General features: G+C 43.4%; 2 protein-coding genes across 2 annotated transcripts in view; one reads left to right on the top strand and one right to left on the bottom strand.

The window, feature by feature from the left end:
• LOC309495419 (uncharacterized protein) overlaps positions 1–13,210 on the bottom strand; it is a 28,063-nt gene extending 14,853 nt beyond the window's left edge. Inside the window, exons 1-2 of the mRNA XM_082165191.1 lie at positions 13,182–13,210; positions 12,542–12,709 (exon numbers count right to left, since the gene is read on the bottom strand). Coding sequence (XP_082021317.1) covers positions 12,542–12,709 — 168 coding nt within the window. The 5' untranslated portion in view covers positions 13,182–13,210. The remainder of the gene's footprint in view (positions 1–12,541; positions 12,710–13,181) is intronic.
• A 414-nt stretch (positions 13,211–13,624) lies between these two features.
• Positions 13,625–21,132, top strand: LOC309495558 (uncharacterized protein; the record flags this gene model as incomplete). Its single annotated transcript, XM_082165339.1, has 4 exons — positions 13,625–13,699; positions 14,097–14,264; positions 14,398–14,776; positions 18,752–21,132. The coding sequence occupies 4 exons, from the start codon at positions 13,625–13,627 to the stop codon at positions 19,759–19,761; spliced, it is 1,632 nt and encodes a 543-aa protein (XP_082021465.1). The 3' UTR covers positions 19,762–21,132.
• Positions 21,133–21,811: the final 679 nt, after the last annotated feature.

Below are 21,811 nucleotides of genomic sequence, written 5' to 3'. Positions count from 1 at the left end.
TGAATGTACATAAACACAGTGCTAGTGGCCATAGCGACAACAACTGTGAATATACGCAGTTAGATAATATCCCCATAATAGCATAGCACCTCAGTAAGTACACAAACACAGTCGTAGCCGTAGCTACAACTGTGAGTTAACGAGTTAACACACAATAGCCAGTTGCACTGAAGGAAACGGGGCAACATAACAGCGTAGCCCATGTACGTAACAGCATCGGTCGCTGTAGCGCGTCCATGTATGTACATAAACGCAGCGTAAGTCGCCGTAGCAACAGAAACTGTGTAGAGACAGAACTGAGATGTACAGTTAGATCAGGATGGCTAGCTGCAACAAAGGAAATGGGGCAGCATTACAGCATAACACATCCGTGTACATACCTACATCCAGAAACTGTGAACATGCACGGTTAGATTAGGATAGCTAGTTTTGCACTGAAGGAAACAGGGCAACAAATAGCAAAAACACGTCCTTGTACGTACATAAGTGCAGTGTAGTCGCCGTAGTGACAGAACTGTGAATATGCACAGTAGATAGGATAGCTGGTTGTTGCACTGAAGGATAGAGGGCAACATAACAGCATAACACATCAGTGTGCACATTTTAAACATCTGTGTGTATAATGCAGCGCAAGTCGCTGAAGCGACCGAAACTGCATGAATATGCTCAGTTCAAACACAATGGTCAGTTACGTTGAAGGGCAACATAATAGCATAACGCTTCAGTGTGTACACAGATGCAACGCAAGTCGCCGTTGCGACGACTGAGACTATGCATAAGCATAGTTACATTTTGTGTACAAAAACCACAGCGTCAGAGGCATAGCGACATCGACTGTGACTACGTAGTTATCAGAATAGGGCACAGGATACAGGGCAATATATAACGGCATAAATCATAGACACATATCAATGTACATAACACAGCGTCAGTGGCATCGCACAACAACTGTGAATACACAGTAATCAGAGTAGCCAGTTGCACTGAAGGATACAGGGCAATATATAGCGGCGTAATCGTAACACATATCAGTGCGTAGTGTGTGCACAGCGTCAGTTGCATCGCACGACAACTGTGAATACGCACTGTGTAGTAATCAGAATAGCCATTTGCACTGAATGACACAGGGCAATATATAATGGCATAAATCATTACACATAACAGAGTACGTAACACAGCGTCAGTTGCATCGCACAACAACTGTGAATACGTAGTAATCAGAATAGCCATTTGCACTGAAGGATACAGGGCAATTTACAACGGCAAAATTCATACACATATCAGTGTGTACGTAAACACAGCGTCAGTTGCATCGCACGACAACTGTGAATACGTACTGCGTAGAAGTCAGAATATCCATTTGCACTGAGGGATACAGGGCAATATACAACGGCAAAATTCATACACATATCAGTGTGTAGTGTGTACGTAAACACAGCGTCAGTTGCATCGCACGACAACTGTGATGGGCACTGCGTAGTAATCAGAATAGCCATTTGCACTGAATGACACAGGGCAATATATAATGGCATAAATCATTACACATAACAGAGTGCGGAGTGTACGTAACAGCGTCAGTTGCATCGCGCAACAACTGTGAATACGTAGTAATCAGAATAGCCATTTGCACTGAAGGAACAGGGCAATATACAACGGCAAAATTCATAACACATATCAGTGTGTAGTGTGTACGTAACACAGCGTAAGTTGCATCGCGCAGCAACTGTGAATACGTACTGCGTAGTAATCAGAATAGCCATTTGCACTGAAAATACAGGGCAATATAAGTGGCATAAATCATACACATAACAGTGTGTAGTGTGTACGTAACGCAGCGTCAGTTGCATCGCGCAACAACTGTGAATACGTAGTAATCAGAATAGCCAGTTGCACTGCAGGATACAGGGCAATATCGTGGCATAAGCATAACACACACAATCAGGTACATAAACACAGCGTCAGTGGCATCGCACAACAACTGTGAATAAGTGGTAATCAGAATAGCCATTTGCACTGAAGGAAACAGGGCAATATAACGGCACAAATCATAGCACATATCAGTGTGCAGTGTGTACATAAACACAGCGTCAGTGGCGTAGCGGCAACAACTGTGAATACGTAGTTAAATCAGAATGGCCAGTTGCACTGAAGGATACAGGGCAATATAATGGCACAAATCATAGCACATATCAGTGTGCAGTGTGTACATAAACACAGCGTCAGTGGCGTAGCGACAACAACTGTGAATACGTAGTTAAATCAGAATGGCCAGTTGCACTGAAGGATACAGGGCAATATAACGGCACAAATCATAGCACATATCAGTGTGCAGTGTGTACATAAACACAGCGTCAGTGGCGTAGCGACAACAACTGTGAATACGTAGTTAAATCAGAATGGCCAGTTGCACTGAAGGATACAGGGCAGCCTGACAACATAAGCTGTAAGCACATCAATATGTAATTGTCACGGTTCATAGATCCAATGTCTCTCTCTCGTCTCGTGCTTTGTTTGTTTACATGTGTGTGAGCGCGTGAGTGGGTGTGTCCGGCTTGTTATCACTGATCAGCGATCCAGCTGCAATCACTCATCATCAGCTGCAGCCCATCTCATCACAATATATAAACTCACCACTTTCTCATCTCCCCTGTCAGATCGTTGTATGAAGTCCTTGTGTTGTGTCTGATGTTGTTCCCGTTCCTGTTCATCGTCTCCGTCCTGAGTTCCTGTGTTCCGGTCTCCGTCTTGTGGATTCGTTTGATGTCAGGATTTTGTCGGCACTTCAGAGCACCCTGCACTTCTGTCTTCACCGCGTCTGGCCATCGAAGTCCCTGCGCCACAGCCTGCATCATCTTGGACTTTCATCATCATCATCATCATCACTACTTCATTCTAAATAAAAGAGCTTTTACTTGCACATTGTTTCCTCGTTTCTGTCGTAACAGAACGATCTGACCCAACATGGAAACAGCGAGTAGTACAGCACCATCGATGGAGGATTACATCAATAACAGCATGGCGCGTATGGATCTTCAAGAGAAAGACCTCAATGATACTGGTCGCGCTGTTCAGGCTTTAGTGGCGCAGGTGTCCGAGCTCACCCGGCAGATCCAACAGATGCGAGCTCCCACTGCGCCGCCCACACCAGCCGTTCCCCCCACACCATCGGAAGGCCCATCCCAGTCAGAGCCCCGCCTACCAGTTCCAGAACCCTACTCAGGTGAACCTAATTTTTGCAGGGCTTTTCTAACCCGGTGTTCCATGCATTTCTCCCTCCAGCCCAAGACCTTCAATAATGAACGTTCCAAGGTCGCCTTTGTCCTCACTCTCCTGACTGGGAAAGCGGCATTATGGGGAACGGCGGTGTGGGAAAATCAAGACCCGTGTTGTTCCTCGTTCCAGGAGCTCTCCGCCGAAATGAAGAGAGTGTTCGACCGCGCTGTCGCCGGGAGAGAAGCCGCAAGGATGCTGGCCGATTTACGTCAAGGAGAAAGATCTGTATCAGAGTTTTCGATCGAGTTTCGAACCTTAGCGGCGGAGAGCCAGTGGAACGAGGAGGCGCAGTGGGACATGTTCCTGCATGGGCTGGCTGACCGCGTCCACAGGGAAATCTACGCCTTGGACTTACCTCAGTCACTCAATGACCTCATCGCTCTGGCGCTACGAGTCGACGCACGGCTATCAAGAGTCGGAAGTCGCGCAACGAGCAGTCGCCCTCTGGCAGGAGTCGAGGGTCCACGTTTTGGAGGCGGGGACGCGGTCAGCCCCGTCTACGATCACGAGCCCATGCAGGTGGGTCGAGCTCGGCTTTCCCGGGAGGAGAGGGAAAGGCGGAGGTCCCAGGGCCTTTGTCTGTACTGTGGAGGAGCCGGGCACTACGCTTACAACTGCCCGGTAAAAAGGCCAAGCCCGATAGTAAGTATGAGGCTACTATCGGGTGGGATCTCCGCCGAGAAGACCTCATCAACATCTACCCTCCTTCCGGTAAGACTGAGATGGTCAGCACGCATTCACGATTGTCGAGCACTCTTGGACTCCGGGGCTGAGGGTAATTTTATGGACCATTCATTTGCACGTCAGTTTCAGATTCCCCTCAAACCCCTCACACATCAGATCGCTGTACATGCACTCAACGGACAAGAACTTCCTACCATCACTTTTGCTACTGAAGACATCACCCTCATCACATCAGGCAACCACACTGAGACCATCTCATTCTACATCCTGGACACTCCCCTTGCACCCATAGTACTTGGTCACCCCTGGCTCATCCGTCACAACCCCAAAGTGGACTGGCAGCTCAAGTCTGTGTCAGCGTGGAGCAGTCGATGTCATGAGTCTTGTCTAGTGTCTGCTTGTCCGTCTGTTTCTGTCCCTGTGTTCCAGGAGGAGGCAATGGATCTGTCTAACGTGCCCGCGGAGTACCTGGACCTGAAGGAGGTGTTCAGTAAGTCTCGGGCTGCTTCTCTTCCTCCACATCGTCCCTATGACTGTGCTATAGACTTATTACCAGGTACGGCTCCGCCTAAAGGCAAGTTATATTCACTCTCGACACCTGAGAGGGAGGCTATGGAGAAATATATTTCTGATTCTCTAGCAACGGGGTTCATCCGTCCTTCCTCTTCACCAGCGGGGGCGGGGTTCTTTTTTGTGGGGAAGAAGGACGGATCCCTGCGACCTTGTATTGACTACCGGGGGTTGAACAACATCACGGTAAAGAATACCTATCCTTTGCCGTTGATGTCTTCAGCCTTCGAGAGGTTGCAGGGAGCGTCCATCTTCACAAAATTGGATTTACGTAATGCTTATCATTTGGTCCGCATCAGGGAGGGGGATGAGTGGAAGACCGCTTTTAACACCCCCAGAGGGCACTTTGAATATTTGGTTATGCCTTTTGGCCTTTCCAACAGCCCAGCGGTCTTCCAGGCACTCGTCAATGACGTGCTGCGAGATATGATAGATCAGTTCATATATGTCTACCTGGACGACATACTGATTTTTTCTTCTTCTCTCCAGGAACACGTGCAGCACGTCCGACGAGTGCTTCAGAGGTTGCTAGAGAATGGGCTTTTTGTCAAGGCGGAGAAATGCGATTTTCATGCACAGTCTGTTCCATTCCTAGGGTACATCGTGTCGGTTGAGGGAATGCGCATGGATCCTGAGAAGATCAAGGCTGTGGTGGAATGGCCAAGTCCAGAGTCTCGTAAGGCCCTACTGAGATTTCTGGGGTTCGCCAATTTCTACCGGCGTTTTATTCGCAACTTCAGCCAACTAGCCGCACCTCTGACCGCCTTGACCTCCCCCAGAACGACGTTCAGGTGGTCAGACGCAGCCGAGGCTGCGTTCGCCAAACTGAAGGGTTGCTTCGTTTCAGCCCCTATTCTGACAACCCCTGATCCATCACGTCAGTTCGTGGTGGAGGTCGATGCGTCAGAGGTGGGGGTAGGAGCAGTTTTATCCCAGCGCTCTCTTTCAGACGACAAGATGCATCCTTGCGCGTTTTTGTCTCATCGTCTATCTCCTGCCGAACGCAATTATGACATTGGGAACAGAGAGTTGTTGGCAGTCAAGTTAGCATTGGAAGAGTGGCGGCACTGGTTAGAAGGGTCGGGGGTACCTTTTATCGTTTGGACTGATCACAAGAACTTAGAATACATTCGGACTGCTAAAAGATTGAACTCCAGGCAGGCTCGGTGGGCACTTTTTTTCGGTCGTTTTGATTTTACTCTCTCGTACCGCCCAGGTTCTAAAAACATCAAACCTGATTCTTTATCGCGCATTTTTGATCGTTCCGAACGCCCGTCTACTCCCGAGTGCATTTTACCGGAGACTCTATTCATCTCCACACTCGTATGGGAGGTCGAATCGAAGGTCAAGAAGGCCTTAGAAGGGGTAACGCCTCCGGTCGGTTGCCCACCGAATCGTTTATTTGTGCCTGAGGGTCTGAGGTCCAGCGTCATTCAGTGGGGGCATTCTTCCAATGTGGCTTGTCATCCAGGAGTCAGTCGCACTAGATTTTTAGTCAAGCAACGATTCTGGTGGCCTCTCATGGCTCGTGACATTCACAATTTTGTTTTGGCTTGCTCAGTTTGTGCCACTGGTAAAACTTCCAATCGACCTCCAGATGGGTTACTCCAACCGCTGCCGGTCCCTTCGAGACCCTGGTCCCATATCGCTCTAGATTTTGTTACCGCCCTCCCACCCTCTCAGGGTCACACGGTAGTTTTGACTGTGGTGGACCGGTTCTCGAAGGCGGCCCATTTCATTCCCTTGCCCAAATTACCTTCAGCCAAGGAGACAGCGGTGATTGTCGTTGACCACGTCTTTCGGTTACATGGCCTCCCGATAGACGTGGTTTCTGACAGGGGACCCCAGTTTGTGTCCAAATTTTGGCGAGAATTTTGTAAGCTTTTGGGGGCGACTGTCAGTTTGTCCTCAGGGTTCCACCCCCAGAGCAATGGCCAAACTGAGAGAGCCAACCAGGATTTGGAAAGAACGTTACGATGTTTGGTTTCCAAGAATCCTTCCTCGTGGAGTCAACAACTTTCTATGGTGGAGTACGCCCACAACACGTTGCCAGTGTCATCTACGGGCCTATCTCCGTTTGAGTGTAGCGTAGGGTACCAGCCACCAATTTTTCCTAGTCTGGAATCCGAAGTCGCGGTCCCCTCCGCTCACGCCTTCGTCCAGAGGTGTCACCGCACGTGGACTAGAGCCCGTGAGACTCTACTCCAGGTGGGGTTGCGCACCAAGGCCAAAGCCGATCGCCACCGGTCTAGGCCTCCCGTATACGTCGCTGGTCAAAAAGTGTGGCTTTCTACCAAGAACATTCCTCTCCGTTCCGTGTCTAATAAACTTGCTCCCAAATTCATTGGCCCGTTTACTGTCACCAAGATCATTAGTCCGGTGGCAGTCCGCCTCAACCTACCTCCAGCGTACAGGAGGATTCACCCCGTCTTTCATGTATCCAAAATTAAACCCGTATTTCATTCTCGTATTAATCCGCCAGTCCCGGTTCCTCCCCCGCCGCGACTCGTAGATGGGGAACCCACTTATTCGGTCAATCGTGTACTGGACTCAAGGCGGAGGGGACGCGGATTTCAGTACTTGGTGGACTGGGAAGGTTACGGTCCAGAGGAGAGAAGTTGGGTACCTGCCAGAGACATTCTGGATCACTCCCTTATCGATGATTATAATCGGCAGGTAAGGGGGCCTGGGAACACCAGGAGGTGTTCCTAGGGAGGGGGGTACTGTCACGGTTCATAGATCCAATGTCTCTCTCTCGTCTCGTGCTTTGTTTGTTTACATGTGTGTGAGCGCGTGAGTGGGTGTGTCCGGCTTGTTATCACTGATCAGCGATCCAGCTGCAATCACTCATCATCAGCTGCAGCCCATCTCATCACAATATATAAACTCACACTGCAAAAAATGCTTTCTTAGTTAGTATTTTTGTTTTGTTTCCAGTCCAAATATCTAAAAATTCTTAAATCAAGAAGCATTTACTAGAGAAGTAAAATGACATAAGAAATTCTATTTTGTTTTAAGGTAAAAAGTAAGTACTTTAAGTAATTTTTGTTTAAAACAAGCAAAATTATCTGCCAATGGGGTAAGCAAAAAAATCTTGTTGTTTTTTTTAATTCAGATTTTTTTTCTTGTTTTCCATTCTTATTCAGATTTTTTTGCTTACCCCATTGGCAGATAATTTTGCTTGTTTTAAGCCAAAATTACTTAAAGTACTTTCTATTTACCTTAAAACAAAATAGAATTTCTTATGTCATTTTACTTCTCTAGTAAATGCTTCTTGATTTAAGAATTTTTAGATATTTGGACTGGAAACAAAACAAAAATACTAAGTAAGAAAAGCATTTTTTGCAGTGCACCACTTTCTCATCTCCCCTGTCAGATCGTTGTATGAAGTCCTTGTGTTGTGTCTGATGTTGTTCCCGTTCCTGTTCATCGTCTCCGTCCTGAGTTCCTGTGTTCCGGTCTCCGTCTTGTGGATTCGTTTGATGTCAGGATTTTGTCGGCACTTCAGAGCACCCTGCACTTCTGTCTTCACCGCGTCTGGCCATCGAAGTCCCTGCGCCACAGCCTGCATCATCTTGGACTTTCATCATCATCATCATCATCACTACTTCATTCTAAATAAAAGAGCTTTTACTTGCACATTGTTTCCTCGTTTCTGTCGTAACAGAAATGTTACGTAGGCCCAGCGTCAACAGCATAAGCGGTAACGACTCCGCAACCCCGTAGTCAAGACTGACTAAAAGGGGTAAACACTCACCGAATTGCGGTTGTGCACTTTTCCATTGTCAGAGTGGGGCGTCTAGAGACTCATAGCATCCGCACTTTGCGCCTTTAAGACACGGAGCCATGGCCTTTGCCTCATCCCTCTAGACGCGCGTCTTTGCGCATGACTATCCATAGGACGTCGTGGAAGACGGAGTCTTTCTTGAAGTAGCCTGGCTGAGATACCGGGCTAAGTATCCTCCACAGAGCCTATCGCGTCAAGTCCTTCTAGCGAGCACGCGAAAAGGACCGGAGTGGCGACGGGCAGCGCTAACTCGTCTTTGGGCAGGAGAGGGCCCACCAGCGGCAGTGGGCCTCATCCCCGCTGATGCCCGGGTTTATTCCCCTGAGGGCGCGCACTGTCCGGCACATTGCTTGTCGTCCGCGAGTGCGGCCTCGGTTGATTTTCCTTGTTAGGGTAGAGTGAGTCAATAGGACCCGCACATATCTGGCATGTAGCAGCCATCGGATGCGGGGAGGAAACATGGTGAGTAACCTCTATTGCAACTTCCACGATGACTTCAGATAAGACTTCTAGCGTGAAGAAAGAGATTCTGACGTAATTGTCGCGCCCATGCTATTTATACTGCCCGCGGTCCAGTCAGCATTTGCATGTTTCGCGTCAATTGGCCAGCTGTCTCCAGCTGGCGTTAGCCTATAAGATTTCAGTGAAAACGGAGAAGGAAGGGAGTTCCCATATACGTCAGTGACATAATGTCGAAGTGAACCACACTTGAAAGGGAACCACACTTTCTTGATTCAATAAAGCACATCCCAAAGGAAACCATCCGATAATATATATACATTTCTTTTACTTCCTTACAATCATTCTTGAGCACATTCCAAACACATAAAACATGTTTAAAAGCGTTATGAAATCCAGGCACTCATAGATAGAGCCTATTATTTTATTTTGAGGCTTTTTAATACAATAATTAGCCGCGTTTTCACTGCAGGAACTTTCCCCAGGAACCAATCTTACAGCAACATATGGTGCTTTTCCATTACCAGTACCAGCTCAACTCAACTCGCCTCGGCTAGCTTTTCGCTCCGTTTTCCATTGCAAATAGTACCTCCACAATAGTACCTGGTCGTCATAGCGACGCCGCAGGAAACTGCCGTGACGTAATCTTCTACGCGACACACACCCGCCGCTACCCACACACACGACAATGGAGGAAATCGAGTGTATGCTGTTTTTGATCCTCGGGATGTGGCTGTTTCTCACAATCTCTGGCCAAACTATTTAAAAATGGCGGGGTTATTCAGGATACTCCGTCTGGCGCGTGCAATGATGACGCAGTGAATAGTGACGATTCTCTCTGACCAATCAGCAGTCTGCCGTGTTTTCACGTCACATTTTAGTATCGCCTCAGCTCGCTCAGAACCTCGCCGGAGGTGATACGAAAAAAAGTACCTGGAAGCAGGTACAGGTACAACTTTTACACAGTGGAAAACCAAACAAAGGCGAGTCGAGTCGAGGCGAGCTGGTACTGTGTAGTGGAAAAGCACCAATAGTGTCGGCCCAGATCCGGCCCACATCTGGTACACATGGATTCCACACGGCCCAGATGTGGGCCGGATCTGGGCCGACAGTATGTTGCTGTCTGGGTTAGGGACTTTGGGGTGGTACTCGGTGTGTTTCGACCGCAGGAACCAGGGTCTACATGAAGTTCCGGGTAAAAATGTCCCCCTCAGAAAGGACCTGCTCACGAGGTACTACTCTTTTAATAGGTCAGGAACTTTCGGTGGTGGGACTTGGGGTGCTGAACATGCTGATTGGTTGACTCCAAGCAGCATTTTGATTGAATGACTGGTTGACACACAGCAACAAAGCCTTGACCGGTCTTTCTCCTGTATGAATCCCCTGGTGATTTTTTAAGGCACCACACTTACTGAAACTCTTCCCACAATCGCTACAGTGATACGGTCTTTCTCCAGTGTGAGCTCTCAGATGAACTCCAAAATGAGCCGGATTAAAGAAGCTCTTCCCGCAGTAGGAGCACAGGTACGGTTTCTCTCCGGTGTGAGTCCTCTCATGGCAAATCAAATCAGATTTGTGACGGAATTGTTTATCGCAGTGTGAACACTGATATGGTTTCTCCTGAGAGTGTATTTTCTGGTGTGACTTTAAACAGCTTGAGTTTGTGAAGGTTTTCCCACATTCGCTGCACTGGAACGGCCTCTCGTTGGTGTGAACGCGCACATGCCTCTTCAGATGGGGTTTGTGTTTGTAACTCTTCTCGCACTGAGGGCACTTGTACGGCCTTTCACCCGTGTGGATTCGCTTGTGAGCATCAAGATTTCCTTTGTTGCTGAAATACTTGTTGCACTCGCTGCAGAGGAAAGACTTTTCGCCAGTGTGTGTCTTTATATGAGCTCTCATATTATAAGGAGTGGTGAAAAAATCCTTCCCGCACTGTTCGCAGTGAAACTCCTTCTTCATGTGCTCTTTTGAGTGACGTCTCTTCTCTTCAGTGGTATAAAAGCTGATGTTGCATCTCTTGCATGTCAAGTCTTTCTGTTCTGTGTGTATTCTCTCATGTCTCACTAAATGTCCCTGTGAGCTCAATGTTTTCCCACAGGTTACGCAGGAGAAACTCTTGGCCGTCGGCTGATCTTTTGATGTTGAGGCTGTTTCCTCATCTCCATCAGTAGATGAACCAGTGTTTTCATCTGCCAGGAACAAAATGGTGGTAAAATGTCAAACTTTAAAATGTATTTGATAGGGATGCAACGGTTCAAAAAGCTCACGGTTCGGTTTGTATCGCGGTTTTAGGTTTGCGGTTTTGGTACGGTATGGTATGTTCTGTGTTCAGGGAAAAAAGGACTACTATGAAATTAAACTCAAGATAATAAGAACAAATAATCTAAGTACAAATAAATACTATAGAGCAAAGATACAAATAAAATAAACAGTGCTTTTCAGGTTTTTCAGGTAGGTCTAACATTAGTTTTCAGGTATAGGAATTTGATAAAGTAATCAAAATGTAAAATAACATTGCATATTTGACTGTATAAATTAAAGATCAATCCTCATTAAAATAAGAAAAGCTATTCAATCAAGAGCAGTGAGTGATTTGCTAGTCTTTTGTTGTTTGATTTGTCTGCTAAGATACTCATCAAAATGGACAATGTTGACATAATCTTTGAGCATTTTGTCCATTCAAGCGCAAGACTTAAAAGAGAACTCAATATTTACAAAGAGTGACCGTTTTGATCACGTTTTTTGGATTATCGCTGTTATAATGCATTTTTCCGAGAGCCAGCGTGTACATCCATCGAAAGAAGCATACATTAGCAGTACTGTCTGTTTTACACATTGTTATTTTCAACAAACCATATCAAAGATGCGTCATCAGATTTGAGATCAACCAAGTGCATCTCGAACCGTGGGTGGAGAACGATACGGTTCGATTTCTTTTTACCGAGAACCGTTACACCACTAGTATTTGACTAGAGCTAGTTATGTTCCCAAAATATCGGAGTCGATGTGCTCTCAAACCTGGGGTGCGTTTCCTAAAGTCAAATATGGTCGCAGGTTCCGTCATTACCGGTAGAGTTCAATGGAGATCATTGTTGGCTAACAATGCTTTTGGGAAACACACCCCTAATCAGGACCACCAGAGACCAATATGAGCCTAATCCTACAGAGACTACTGACATTCAAGTGTCATGAAAAAAGGTCATAAAAGGAAGAAACAAACCTGCAGGAATAAACTCATCATCATCCTCATTATTCTGATCTTCATCATCATGTTCATTCCCATCCTCCTCCTCCTGGCTCTGTAGTTGTTCCTCTGCTGTGGTTTCTTCTCCTCGTCTATCTATCAGGTTCCTGCAGTCCTCCAGTTTGACGGAGCACATCTTCATCTGCTGTTCTCCAGCGTTACAGTCAGAGGTTTGATCAGCGGATCCATGATCCTGAGCGTCAGTATAACACAGTAAAGTGAGGCTGAGCTCTGAGTCCTGTGTGTCTCTGGATCTCCAGACTGAATCCTGAGCTTCTGTCCCATCAGTCACACACACTGAAACCTTCTCCAGATCCTGACAAACACATCATAGATCAACACAAATAAACAACAACCAGTTGATATTAGCCTCATTACTCAGCAGTTATCTCTAGTGGGTATATTGGTGATTTGTTAGCATATTTTGCTGTTAACTTAATTTGAGATGTGCATAAGAAGTGAGAAGCTAACAAAACTTTGGTTTGACTGAGCTGGAGGATGAAATGATGAGCTTCTCAGACCTCTCTGTTGGGTTTGTCTCCTCTTTCTCTCAGCTTTGCCTCCAGTGACGCCACCTCTTTCTTCAGCTGACAGATTTCAGTGATGAAATCCTCAATATCCAGCATGGACAGATCAGTTCCTACTGATTTACAGCACATCACATCCATCTGTGCTCTCATGGTCAACATCTGAAGACAAACACAACATCATTACTACAAGACACATTTATAATGAATTGATCAGTCTCAAAATTATTTCACATATAATGAACAACAGAACTACAAAATAATAATCTGTGAGAAAAGTTACTTTAATTTCTGAGAATATTCAGAAACTATTTCCAGATATAAATGTTTAGACTTGTTTGTTTGCTTTTTTATTATTGAGTAAACTTGTCCTATATTATAAGTTTACATTGCACATCTAATTAAATTAGCTGCTGGATTTAAATACTTGTACTCATTTCTAAGCATCCTTTAAAAGTGTACAGCATTATAACGTGTTACTACAGTTGGTGTTGGTGTTGGTATTTATAAGTTAAATTATGGTTACTGCTGTTAAATCATTGCTAATTTGGTTTTTAAGAATAAACGGCGAGGAAACGCTTAATTTCAGCTCATTAAAACATTAAATACTGTAAATCAACAATCAGTTAAAAACCTCAGTCTGAGTGCGGCAGCTTCGTCCTTTCTTCAGTGGTTTTACTGGCGCACTGAGGAGCGTCACAGCGACTCCTACAGGTTTCAGAAACACCCGCTAGATATCTTACAGCAAACTCTCTCCATCTTTTTCCTCAATCAATAATACCCCCTATTACTTGACTTCTATCGTGTATTGTATTTCTGTGTCTGAATCATCTCTGTAAACATGAACTGAGGTAATAACGGTCATTCTTGGCCTGATGTACTAGGCCTATGTTTTAAAGTAAAGTAAGCTGTGGCTGAATTTTGTGTTTACATGAGACCAATATGCCAAATATCCCCTAAACAAGTAGCATTTACATTCATTGGAACATTCGGCATCGTTCTCAAACTATTAGTAACAAATTTAGGGTGTATGTACATTCATTTCGTCGCTCTCACTCCGGCGCAGTAGGAGGCGCCATGAGGCTCTTCATTCCGCAAGTAAAACTACCCCGAACGAAAGAAAGAAGATCTTACTGTTTGAACACTGAGCCGGTGGGTGTTAAATACGTTTTACTACATTTATATTTACGTTTTTTTGGGATTTATTATTAATCTGTTTATAGAGTGGTTGATTTTGTTTAGTGTTTTGATGATCGGAAATTAAGATTTTTTCTCTCTCTCGCCGAATCTCGTTATTTTTGCCGAACGCTAAATGTGTTGATTAATTCTAGCGACAGAATAATGCGTTAATGTGGGTGATCATGCAATATTCCTGCTTAACGCTGGCTCTAAAATGTAAACAAAGCATTTACATTTCTGAAATAGTCATATAGCCTACTAACAGATCAGTTCTGCTCTCGTTTATAATCATAAACAATATTTTTGAGTTTGATCAGTGTCAGTTCATTATAAATGTGTCTTGTAATAAATATGTTGTGTTTGTCTTCAGATGTTGACCATGACAGCGCAGATGGATGTGATCTGCTGTAAATCAGTAGGAACTGATCTGTCCATGCTGGATATTGAGGATTTCATCACTGAAATCTGTCAGCTGAAGAAAGAGGTGGCGTCACTGGAGGCAAAGCTGAGAGAAAGAGGAGACAACCCCAACAGAGAGGTTTGAGCTGCTCACACTGCATTTCATAGCTCACTTCAATCTCTGTCTGTTTGTCCATTGAAAATGTGTTTTAAGTTGATTTATTATAACACAATGACAGATTCAGCATATATTTTGTGTTTTGCACTCTCAGGATTCAGTCTGGAGCGTCAGAGATCAGAGATCCAGAGACACACAGGACTCAGAGCTCAGCCTCAGTTTACTCTGTTATACTGAGACTCAAGATCATGGATCCACTGATCAAACCTCTGACTGTAACGCTGATCAAACCTCTGACTGTATTGCTGATCAAACCTCTGACTGTAACGCTGATCAAACCTCTGACTGTAACGCTGAAGAACAGCAGACGCCACTGAAGATGTGCTCCGTCAAACTGATGGACTGCAGAAATTCAAAGGAGACGAGAGAAGAAACCACTGCAGAGAAATTACAGAGCAATGATGATGATGACGACGACGACAATGATAATGATGATCACTGTGATGATGGTGACTTTATTCCCTCAGATATGGGTATGTTTCTTCCTTTAACATTTTATCTTAAAGGGACAGTTCACCCTGAAAAGAAAATGATCCCATAATCTGCATCCATCCATCATAAAAGTAATCCACACGGTTAATAAAGGCCTTCTGAAGCAAAGCGATGCGTTTTTGTTAGAAATATATCCATATTTAAAACTTTAAAAACTAAAATAACTAGCTTCTGACAGACGGCCGCACACTTCGATTTACAGCGAAAGAGTAACCTTTGACCTGACGCATGACGTACTGACGAACGCAGAAGCGTTAGATAGAGCAAAACGAAACAACGGTCCCAAATTAGAAGTCTAAAATGAGAATGTTTAAAGAGAAATGTGGGAGAATTTCGATATTAAGAGAAGAGGAGCTTGAGTTTTTGCCCAGCCCTGTTTGTTTGAACCGCGAGAGTCTCAAAGCTTTACGCTACTCCTACATCTACATCATACATCGTCAAGTGTTACTCTTGTGGCGTAAGTTGACTTACTTTCTGTGCGTTCACACCAAACGCGAATAGCGTGTCAAATTCGCGTCTAGTTGGACGCTTGAACATTTTGAATCCATTCGATGTCCAGAGCGAAATTGACGCGCGTAAAAAGCAAAAGTTTGAAGTGAAATTGACGCGCGTCTGAGGCGAAATCAGCTTCTTGTGGGCGGGGCAAGTGCTAGGCGGTTGTCTGTTTGCAAAATGGCTGATGTTGGTCGAGCATTCCTCGAGAGAGTTACCGCTCTGTATTTGCTTTGGAAAGCAGAACAGCGGCATAGGGGTCATCGCCGCCGTACTTGGGTCCACCAGACCCTCCGGAGGCGTACCCAGTTTGGCGAGTATCACCATTTGCTCCAGCAGCTGTGCCTGGATGACGGCCGCTATCAGCGGTGCTTCCGCCTGTCCCGCGGCCAGTTTGAGGACCTATTGTCCCGCATCGGAGCGAGGATCGCCCACACCCACATAATCTGTCATTTATTTTTGTATTGATGATAAATGGAGCCAGCCTCCAAAAGTAATTAACCTGTCCTGTGAATTTTTTTTCTTTTTTTTTTTCTCACACAACACTGTCCAGACACGAACTATGTTCTTATACACTAAAGTATATTGGTTGTCTTTACATTAGAATAATAATGTTTCATATAATCTGGATTTAGATATGGAATAAATAGCATTCAATACAAAATGAATGTCTCATATATTGAAATCAAGTTTTTATGTGATAAAAGATTTACTTTGTTTTTACTTCACCACGTGACAGCAGCAAGCAGGCTCCTGATTGGTTAACGCGGCGCGAACTGACGACAAAGTTCAGATTTTTCAACTCGGGTGTCAGACGCGAATTCGAGTCAAACACGTGAATGCACAAAAAGCACAAACATTTTTTTTCCGCGCCAGCCGCTCAATTCGCGTCATTCGCGTGAACTGGACTAAACGCAGGACCTCCAGACGCGCGTAAACGCATCTTTGCATTGACTTAACATTGAAATCACTCGTGCCAGACGCTCTATTCGCGTTTGGTGTGAACGCTGTCTGCCAGAAGCTAGTTATTATAATTTATAAAGTATGGATATTTTTCTTACACAAACACATCGCTTTGCTTCAGAAGGTCCTTATTAACCCCCCGCCGTATGGATTACTTTAATGATGGATGGATGGATGCACTTTTATGGACTTAAAAATCCAAGTTACCATTCACTCCCATTATAAAGCTTGGAAGAGCCAGGATATTTTTTAATGTAACTCCGATTGTGTTTGGCTGAAAGAAAAAAGTCTAGGATGGCTTGAGGGTGAGTCAATTATGGGATATCTTTCCTTTCTGGGAGAACTATCCCTTTAACTACGGCACTTGGTGTTTTAAGCCCCCAACGGCGCCTTCCAGGCAGCGAGGGGATGGGTAGGTTTAAGGTTGAGGGTAGGGTTAGCTGCCTCTAAGGAGCCATTGGGGGCCTAAAACACCATCAAGCTTTAACTACCTTTCTGTCAGGACCACTATCGTCGGATACGATTGACAATTAGCATACAGTTTTGGATTGACGGTATGGTTCGGTTCTGGGCGAGAACTCCCTGCGCACCCATGCAGCCTAGCATGAGCAGCAATAGGGGAAACAGAACCAACATGAATGTATTGCAGATATCATTAATTCAAGATTTTAGTACAACATAATTTGAGAATTAATTCTGATTCAAGGGGAATCAGAATGCCAAATCCTGACTGGGCGAGAGGAGGAGCTGGGGATGGAGGAGTGTAATTAGCTATATGTAATTAGCTATATATCCTATAGGTAGATGTGGATCAGCTGAGGCGAGCTTGACTAACGTGACATGCCAGAACTGACGCTACGCTTGATTATCAATAAATGTTTTTACAGGGTTTACAACTTAAAGTTTTAGATGCGCTCCATCATAATTAATTGCAAAATTTCTTAGGATGCCGGTCGACATGGTTTATGGCTTGAATGTTCATTATGTTACATGTTGACCCAAATTACATGAATCAGGGCTCCAGACTAACTTTTTTCACCTCCGTCCTGGAACCGTGCTGAAAAACTATTTGAACCGTCCTAAAGTGAATGTCAACCGTCCCAAAATAAACATGTTGTTTCTGTACTTTGTTATTATCATCTATAGTTGTTAGTTATTTAGCTCCATTCAAAGTAGTTATCTGTAAACAGGTAAAAAACAGATTTAATAAAAAATAACAGGAGTTAAATGCTTTATGTATTCATGCAGAACAAATTTTTTTTCTTCTTTTTTACATATACGAAAAATAACAAATACATACAGCTCAAAACGTTTTTGAGTTGGTTGGATTAAAAAATAACAAATAAATACAGGTGACTACATATCTCAAAAATATCATCATTCTTTATTCTTTCAAGCAGCAGACATATTTATTTGTATGAATTAAATATAATGAATCATTATTAAAGCTATTAACGAGCAGTGAATGCTTTTCTCTTTTTCTTTTGTTGCTTGATAAATATTAAGGACACAGACCGCATTAGGTTTATTACCCACTGTCACTTTAAGACATCATGTCCAATGACATGCGGATCCAATGCACTGATGCACATTCGATACACTCACAACTGTTTAAGACATAACCAACATAGTTTACGTGAATACTCTCCAAAACGGACATTTAGACATATTTGTGTGCATTTGTCCACTCAGACACGAAAGAGAGCTCAGTTCAGTACTCGCGCGCTGTATAGGTGTCTATGTGAATGGCTGCACGCTTCGGGTCGGGTGTGTGCGCACAGAAAACCGTACCGAATAGAGCTCTTTTTTTGCGTCGTCACTCTTATTCAGATCTATATGTCTGCTCTACTCATTCTCCCAGACGTTTAAGTTTTTTAACGTTTTATGAGACATGCAGGATTCAGCGCATGTCAACCCGTGTGCCGCTGGGTAGATCAGCACGTTACAGTACAAATGTGCGCATCTACCACAAACGCAGGACATCAGTTCTGACTGGATCGCTTCCCAAATCGTCACTATCTAACATTTTTGTCTAGTTTTTATTCGTTGACGAAAATGTCAATAGATTTTTGTCATGGTTTGTGTCATTCAAAACTAGTTTTATTTAGTTATCGTCTCGTTTTCGTCTGTGAAAATAAGCCATGTGAGATGTACCGCGAAACAAGTCTCCGGGTGAGTAGCTGGCCAGTGATAGTAACTATAGTAACAGCATGAGAAGACGCGCTCCGTTGTAGTCAGCGCTTGGTCGGTTAATTTTGGCATTTTCTAAGTAAGTTACCCTAATAGGCTAGTAATAAATGAACACACATACAAAAATGTCTTTCGTCCTGTAGGCGTCCTGAAGAATATTTCTGTTCGTCCTAAACACATTTTCTATCGTCCCCAGGACGATAGGACGCCGTTAGTCTCGAGCCCTGCATGAATATATTTTCAGAATTGATATGTGTCTTCATGTGTTGGGGACATGCAAGCCAATAGATATATTATTTTGTTCTTTTCAGATGAGAAAGGTGGTTCATCTTCTGACGAAGAAACGGCCTCAACATCAAAAGAGCAGCTGAAGGTCAAGAGTTTCTCCTGCGTTACCTGTGGGAAAACGTTCAGAAAACAGGGAAATTTATCGAGACATGAGAGAAAACACACAGAACAGAAAGACTTTTCCTGCAAGAGATGCGACATCAGCTTTCCTACCTTAGAAGAGAAGAGACGTCATTCAAAAGAGCACCGAGTGAAGAAGGAGTTTCGCTGTGAGCAGTGCGGGAAGGTTTCTTTCACGTCTGGTAATCTGAAAATTCACATGAAGACGCACACTGGCGAAAAGCCCTTCCACTGCAGTGAGTGCGACAAGTATTTCAGCACCAAACAATCTCTTTTTGTTCACAAGCGGATCCACACGGGGGAAAAGCCGTACAAGTGCCCTCTCTGCGAGAAAAGATTCAGAGATGGGTCCCATTTCAAGACGCACATGCGTTCGCACGCCAGCGAGAGGCCGTATCAGTGCAGCGAATGCGGGAAAACCTTCAAACAGCCCATTTGTCTGATATCTCACCAAAAAATACATTCTGAAAAACTGCATCGATGCTCTCACTGTGACAAACGTTTCCGTCAGATATCTCAGCTGAAGCGGCATGAGAGAATGCACTCCGGAGAGAAGCCGTACCTGTGCTTTCACTGCGGGAAGAGCTTCTCTGACCCGGCTCATTTCAGAGTTCATCAGAGAGTTCACACTGGAGAAAGGCCGTACCGATGTAACGTTTGTGGGAAGAGTTTCCGTCAAAACACCAACTTACTGAAGCACCAGCGGATTCATACGGGAGAGAGACCGTTCAAATGCTCACATTGTGACAAGACGTTTGCTCGATCGGACGTCCTGAAGATCCACGAGCGAGTTCATACAGGAGAGAAGCCTTACCGCTGCTCCATCTGCGACGAGAGATTCGCTTATTTAGGGGGTTTTCAGACCCACCAGAACAAACACGCTAAAGAACAAACAGCTCCTGAATCATCATAGTGTCTTTACACAGTTTAATCCCTCAACTGATCCTAAAAATGTACATTCACTGAGCTCCTACTGCCAGTAGGAGGCAGTCACATCGAGCTTTTATGTCAATCGTGAGTAGAGATGAACCGAATGTTGATTGCCATGATTATAGTCATGTTTTACAGAGTAGGACAATTGCAATGATTTGCTTTACGGTTAGAAACGCTGGAAGATGCTGTAATTCTGCAGGCAAGAAGAACCTATTCAAAACTAGCTCTATACTTTGACAAAATAAATGTTTTTTTGGTAACACTTTACAATAAGGTTCATTAGTTAACTACCTTAGTTAACATGAACTAACTATTAATCTTAGTTAATATTAATTTCAACATTTACTAATACGTTATTAAAATCAAAGGTGGTATTTGTTAACATTAGTTAATGCACTGTGAACTAACATGAACAATGGACAGCTGGATTTTTATTAACTAACATTAACAAATATTAATAAATACTGTAACAAATGTATTACTCATTGTTAGTTGATGTTAGTTAATACTTTAATGTTAACTAATGAACCTTATTAAGTTGGCTTACGAAAGCCAACTTACTGAAATCCTATTTAAACGTATTATTCTTTTTCCGAGACAAAAATGTCTGACTCTAACTCCTCCTAGAGCTTTAACTCTACATACTCCAAACTCAGGTCAGACTTTCAGACTGTTCTGACTTAAGTTGCTATATCTTTTCAGACTGATTTGACTTTGTTTTCTTAAAAATAAATATTAAAAATCAAAAAATCCCATAGACTTTAACTGCAGATAGTTCAAATTGAGCCAAGGCTACGGTGGCCCAGTAGTGCTCAACACAAAAACTCAAATCTAAAATCCATGATCATAGACTCAATTAAACTACCTTTCTATATACTAATAAACTTTATCTATCTATCTATCTATCTATCTATCTATCTATCTATCTATCTATCTATCTTTTTCTTTCTTTCTAACTAATCTTTCTTTCTAACTAATCTATCAGTCATAATTTAAACTACTTTAAACTTCTTCAAACTCTCTGGTCCGGCTTTCTCAAGCCAACTTAAAGTTTGTCTCAAAAAACTTTTTTTCTAGTTGTAAAGTGTTACCGTTTTTTAACAGCTGCGTTCACATTTATGCTGTTCCACATGAACTGTTATCATTTATATGTGTGGAGCGTCTCAAACTCCATCTCTGCATGCTGTGAGTTTGTGTTGCGAATAACGTTTATCTGGGAACACAATGTGCGCCATTTCATCAGATTTAAAAAATTATTTATAAACCTCCTCCAACACAGGAGAATACGTCATTATGTTTCTAAATATGCAAATTGTTCATCGAAATTTAAAAATAAAAGTTTTAAACCATCGCTCTGAGTTTGCATGTTTTGATGTCCTCATGTTCTTGTTCAAGAAATTACAGTGGCTGTTGCATTTATATCATAATGAAGTGGCCAAATGTAATTAAGCAAACATTTGAATTAAATGTCATTTGGACAAAATTAAACAAGTATTTTTATCTACTGTAAAGTGTAATAACACTAGGCCGAAAGCGCCCTTCTGCAGACATTTGTTATAATACATAATGTTACATAAGATGATTGTTTATATTATGTATTTTAACAGTGTTGTTCTATGATTACTTGCTTTTGATACTTTATTTGAACCAAATATTATTGCTTCATTGTTGTTTTATATAAGCTATTTTAAAAGCTTAGGTCTATTTTTATAATAAAAAAAAAAAAGATATCGAATTAAAAAAGTACTTGATTAATCGTCAAAATAATCAACTGATTACTCTATTACCAAAATAATAATTAATGCCAGCCCTAATTAAGATGAATTTGACTGATAATGGATAGCTTTCTGTGTATTAGACATCCTGGGTATGCACTAAGGAGGAAAATATGGAAATCAATGGTAAATGTAATAAACATGCGTCCATTAATGTGTCAACTTTGACAGCTCTGATTATAAATGATGTTGTTTACAGCATACTCGAGCTTCATCTAGACCTGGACCCAGGTATTTTATTAATTTTGTATTACC

Source organism: Leuciscus leuciscus (genome assembly GCF_965113295.1).
Source record: "Leuciscus leuciscus genome assembly, chromosome: 3".
Classification (NCBI taxonomy): domain Eukaryota; kingdom Metazoa; phylum Chordata; class Actinopteri; order Cypriniformes; family Leuciscidae; genus Leuciscus; species Leuciscus leuciscus.
The sequence above is the reverse complement of the archived record's forward strand: the minus strand, read 5'-3'. Positions and strand labels throughout refer to the sequence as shown.